Genomic DNA, 5,646 nt, shown 5'->3' with positions numbered 1-5,646 from the left:
CTCCTTAAAGATAAAGTTTTTTCTTCAGAACTATTGGATTAATTAAGGTATTTTTCTATCTAATCTTCTTATATTGTTGTACATGCGGAAGTGATTTCATAAACTAATAACCTGATAACTCCAATAATCCAATTGTTGAATCAATTGGGACCTGTAAAAAATTTTAGCAGAAAAAAAAAGTATTTGCTAAAAAATATCCACCAAAGAGAAATGACTCGTTTGAAAAACCGTTTCTCTTATAAAAAAGCTTTCTGCTTTTAGAAATGTAATCACTAGAAGTGCTACTGGTAATAGCAATGCACATAAAAGGGCTGCATAGCCCAATATCACCATACTCACGTGCATTATTAACCACTCGGATTGAAGAGCAGGTACTAATTGAGTCTGTGTTTTCACAAGTTTTCAAGCTAATGTTGTTCTCCCCTTCAATAAGTCTCATTCAACAAATTCCACTTACTTCGTCGAAATTGTTTGCGCATTGCTTTTTCCTTATAAATGACTTCACCGTTCAAATAAAAATTCCATCACTATATTCCGCAAGATTTTGAACAGCCAAAAATGCAAGCAATCTGTTAAATCTTTATTTAAGTAAAACTACTATGCAAGTAGTAGTTTTACATGATTTGGTATTTCACAATGGCAATACCAAAACAAGCATCATGGATGGTGAGGAAGATTCTTAATATCAGGACTTATTGGCACACAATCATAGCTCGTCCTACTTTGGTCAAAAAGGAGAAATTTCATATTCAAGCAGCTTATATAGCTTTGAGGGGACCTGTTTCTGAAGTAGCTTGGACTACTCTGCTTTGTCATTCTGTTGCAAGTCTTAGGACAGTTTTCATTCTCTGGCTGGCTTTGCTTGGCAGGCTCAGAACACAGGATTTACTGATCAAATGGGGCATTGATGTCAATGGAACATGTGTGCTATGCAAGACTAGATTGGAAACACAAGAACAGCTGCTATTTGATTGTTGTTTCACTAAGAAAGTGTGGAAGGAGATGTTAAGTTGGCTAGGGTGGAGCAGAAGTGTGGGAAACTGGGAACAAGAGTACACTTAGGTGAAACGGAATGCTAAAGGAAGAAGGCCGCAACAAGTGCTGCTGAAGTGCTTGCTTTGCTACTACTGTTTATGGAATCTGGATTGAACGAAATACTCAGCTATATCAGAATATAAGCACAACCAATGAGAGGTTAATCCATGAAACAAAAACTTCTGTCCGTACAATACAACACGATACAATATGAAACGACATGTAACAAACATCCAAACAAGGTCTTAGTTGGAAGAAGATATAAACATAAACACCTAAAAAGAAATTTTTTAAAGAATAAGGAGAAGCTGAAAGAAAAACGTACTATTTTGTCAATAAAACCTTCTTTAAATAGAAGCTTGCAAAAGGATGGATGCTTGTTGGGATCAAGTAGCAGCTTGTCGGGAGAGTTTAAACTCTGAGAAGAAATGTTGGAGTCTGAACTTCCACTGTTCAAATTTTTTGGAATAACACTGAATTTTTTTCGAACTCTAGTACATTGTGTTGAAGTTCCACTTGTCAAAGCTTCAAATTCCATCAACATGTTGGAGTCTTTTCCGTGTTTTAAGTAGGATTATTTTGTCCAAATATAATGTTATTTACGCCTTACAACTGGCTATTTTTCAATTATATTTCAAATGGTCACTAAATAATAACAAACGACCCAAAAATTGACCATCATAGCTAATTTTTATTCTCTATCCCGAATTAGTTTTCATGTTTCGTTTCTCGGGAATCAAATTATATTAATTTTGATCAATATTTTAAAATATATTTGTTTGTCAAATTGAGATGAGAAATGTTTCAACTTGTAGTATAATTTCATATAGTTTTTTAATATCTAAAATTTAATTGTAAAATATTGAGTTGATCTAGCCTAGTTTAGCTTTGAAAATTAGTCGAATTAACTCCCAAAAGGTAAAATATGGCAATTACTTTCGGACGAAAGGAGTACCTTTTAGGGGTGTTCTTAGTTGTGATTTGTTTCCCTCCCTAGGAGCACCCATCTTGTCGGGATATTCTTAAGTAGATATGTGGATTTCATGCATATTTGTGCCGCATGCATGTAGTTAAGGTGTTTAAGGTTATGGAAAAATTCTTGGTTGGGAGCGCTTTCCTCAAATAGACTCTACGCGGCGCGAATCCGAAGTTAATTGAGCTCCAATGCAGGTACCGAACATCGGATGGGAAACTCAAAAAAAAAAAAAAAAGTGTTCAAGGTTCAATTTAATCAGTTTTTTATTAAAATCAAAATCAAATCATTTTAGTCGACTTTTTAATAACTAAATTGAAATCAAACCAAACATAATGAGTACCAATTTTCTCAGTTTGATTTTTGTCGATTTTGTTTAGCTTTCGGTTTTTGACAAGCTATTATGATATGTTCTTACTGACATAAAAAATGCCAACAAAAGTAATCATGTTCTGCTTTGCCTACTAGTTTAGGGCTTTTTATGATAACAATAAGATATAATAATGTAGGAATTATAATGCCGAGATTAGTTCTTATTGAATGCTTGATTTGTTATAGACATACATCATACATGCATGGTATTAATCAAAACGTGTTGCCATTATATCCTTGACCTTTCGTAACAAAGATTCTCCCCACCAGCTTATTTCTTCTCTTTCTCCATCGTCATTCCTCACAAACAAAGCAAATCTCAGAACTTCCCGTTACAATATATAAATTGATCAATCTCAATCTACTGGGTCTTAGTCATCAGAGAAAAGGGGGAAAAAAAAAAGGAAAAGGAAAAAGGAGCTCGTTATAATTGAAAGTGTGTCGAACCTTCATTCATTTCCAGAGCAAGTAGTGAAAGGTTTGAGAAGACTACTATATTTATAGCAAGGGCAGATCATACTATCATGTTCTAGCATCATGCTTTTACTGTTTAGGATACTTTGTTTTTTCAGTAGCGGGAGTTTCCCGACATATCATATACTTCACTCTACCTCACTTCAAGTGGTTACTACAAGCCATCTTAAATTGAGCAAATTCGCATGATTTTCAAAGTGTTTTGGATAAATCAAGTTCAATTAAACATACAGGACAAACTATCAAGTCCAGTTTCCACCTTCATTACAAAAAGAGTACCAAAATGCAACCAAAAGAAACCATTGTACATATACGTATTGTAGTCTATTGCAGGGACTGTGGTTTGGAGATCTTTTGAACCTGTAGAACATTATTCCCGCAACAATTTCCCTGAATCAACTTGAAGCGACAAGTCTGACCATTGGCTATTTTGTTAAGAGTTCGGAATTCAGCCCATCCTCCTTTTATCATAACCCTTGGGCCAACATGCACTATGTCCACTTTCCACTCGTTGCCTTTTTCATTTACCAGTCTCATTTTCTTCATGTTAATTATGCCGGACCATTTAGCGAAGATCATTGGGATGGTCTAAACATATATTCATAAAACAAGCAGGTTAGTTTTTTGTCAAAGTAACACGTAATGAAAGAAAAAGAACATAAATTGTTTAATCTTACCATAAATTTTGAATGTGTCTTTCTTACAACCATTTCATAGTATGGGTCTTTATTTTTCAAGTTCACCACACTGAATCTGTTCTTCTTTGGACTGCTTTCTTCATTTGTACCCTCAACTTCCTCCTCCTCTGCAACACGTATAAAATGTAAAGAACTTTTATACTACTTTACTTAGAACATGTAACTTTTCTTATTTTCCAGATTACTGATTTATGCCACTTATTATGGATGTGGATTACCCCAAATTATCTTTTTTAAGTAATTCATACATAGAATAAAGTAACCTAAATTGTTAATGTATAACTACTCATTTTTTAAAGGCTTATACGTTATATACGTACTCACATTGATATGCAAATCTCCAACACTAGACTAAAAGGTCGAAACTTCAAAAATTTGTCACAATAGTAGCACTTAACAAAAACACGGTATAACCTATATGCATCTATAGATAATTAAGCTGAAAACAGTTAAATACGTACCCAAATTCCTAAGGAAATCGACATAATTACCTGATGATTCTTTTGTCTCCATTTTAATTTTCTTCGATTTTCTACCGATATCAAAGTCATGTTCCTCTTCCGAGGAACTGCTGAGCTCCTGAAATAGTTGCCTCCCACGAGATTTTTTATAACTTTTCTGGGTGTAAGGCAGGACTTGGAACGTTGATTTATCAAAGAGAAAGAAGAGCAAAATATCCCCTAGCTCCAATTTGTGATGCACCACAAATTGTGGCCAGTCTCCTTCACATATGAAGTAATTGGACTTTTTTCTCACTATTTTTGCTTCCCATGACATCCCAACTACATTTGTTTTCAGTAAGCAAGTCTTGGCCAACATCTTCTTGTTTTCTTTGATGAAAACAGGCGGCATTAGCTAATTAACAAAAAATTATCAAGTTTAGGAAAATTGAGTTAGAGGAAGAATATAATTAGTAGAGTCAACATAGAAAAAGAAATGTAAAAGGAATTATATACTTACTATTTTATCCATGAAACCTTGTTTAAATAATAGTTTGCAAAAAGATGGATGCTTGTCGGGATCCACTAGCATTTTGAGGATATTGAGATTACGCTAAGAAACTGCTACTGCTTGAATATCATGGGAAATGATAGGAGAAGAAATTGCTACTAATAGTGCAATCTTATATATATTAATGAATAATGATATGGCTCACTGTCATTGCATGTGCTTTGACCAATAGCACTCGATCATGCCAAAGTAGTTAACAAATGGACAACTTGTTTAGATTATAGTAACGTTTTATGTATATAGTTTAGCTGATATATACCAGTAGTATAGAAAATGCTACTAGTCCAATCTTATACTCCAATATGATATAACGTTTTTTAAATATATTTTTGGATGATATAGTGTTTTAGCCTAACTTGGATGCTCAGTGAAAGGAACTCCAATGGTTAAAGAGAAGTAAATAAGTTAGGATACTCCCACTTAAAAAAATTGCTAGAATTTGTTGGAATTTATTTTAGAAGTGATTCAAAATTTAAACATACCGTTGAAAAGACACAATATATTGTGAAAAAGTGTTACCTACTCTTTAAAGATACACCTATTCATTTGTGAAAAAGTGTCATCCAATCTTAAGGGGTACATCCATTCATAAAAAAGTGTGTTTCACTTTGTATAAATACCTATCCCATTACAGAAAATTAATAAACTGCAGATCTCTATCTTTAGGGTTTTTATAATTCCATTCTCTTTAAGAGTCTGTTTTTCTTCTTATTTAGAATTCCTACAAAGCAGTGAGATTAAAAGGGTTCTCCGGAACTTGTATTTGAGTGCACATTAGAAGATTCATGAGTGGTTCATTGTATTGGGAGTAGAACGTCACTTTGCTATTTGCACCTAGCGACGAACATCTACTCTGAAGACAGCGCTCTCCATAGCATACCTTGAACCGGCAGGTTTTGCAATTTCAACTTCGTCTTATCTTTATTGTTATTACTATATTTTATTGTCTCTTATTTGTTCTTCTTAATGTGATCATCTCTAATATTTTCCAACAAATTTTTATTTAATTTTTTTCCCAATAGTGCATGCATTATAGATAATGTAGCAATCAGATTTTGGAATATTTGAACAAAGGAAATGGTA

At 33.6% G+C, this 5,646-nt stretch overlaps 1 protein-coding gene across 1 annotated transcript; it reads right to left on the bottom strand.

Moving 5' to 3' along the window:
- Positions 1-1,075: 1,075 nt before the first annotated feature.
- On the bottom strand, positions 1,076-4,404 carry LOC132047572 (B3 domain-containing protein REM9-like). The gene is made up of 5 exons (XM_059438599.1): positions 4,044-4,404; positions 3,532-3,659; positions 3,215-3,442; positions 3,086-3,113; positions 1,076-1,140 (listed from the first exon to the last, which is right to left on the bottom strand). Exons 1-5 carry the CDS (start codon positions 4,402-4,404, stop codon positions 1,076-1,078), a joined length of 810 nt encoding a protein of 269 aa, XP_059294582.1.
- Positions 4,405-5,646: the final 1,242 nt, after the last annotated feature.

Source organism: Lycium ferocissimum, chromosome 2 (assembly GCF_029784015.1).
Source record: "Lycium ferocissimum isolate CSIRO_LF1 chromosome 2, AGI_CSIRO_Lferr_CH_V1, whole genome shotgun sequence".
Classification (NCBI taxonomy): Eukaryota; Viridiplantae; Streptophyta; class Magnoliopsida; order Solanales; family Solanaceae; genus Lycium; species Lycium ferocissimum.
The sequence above is the reverse complement of the archived record's forward strand: the minus strand, read 5'-3'. Positions and strand labels throughout refer to the sequence as shown.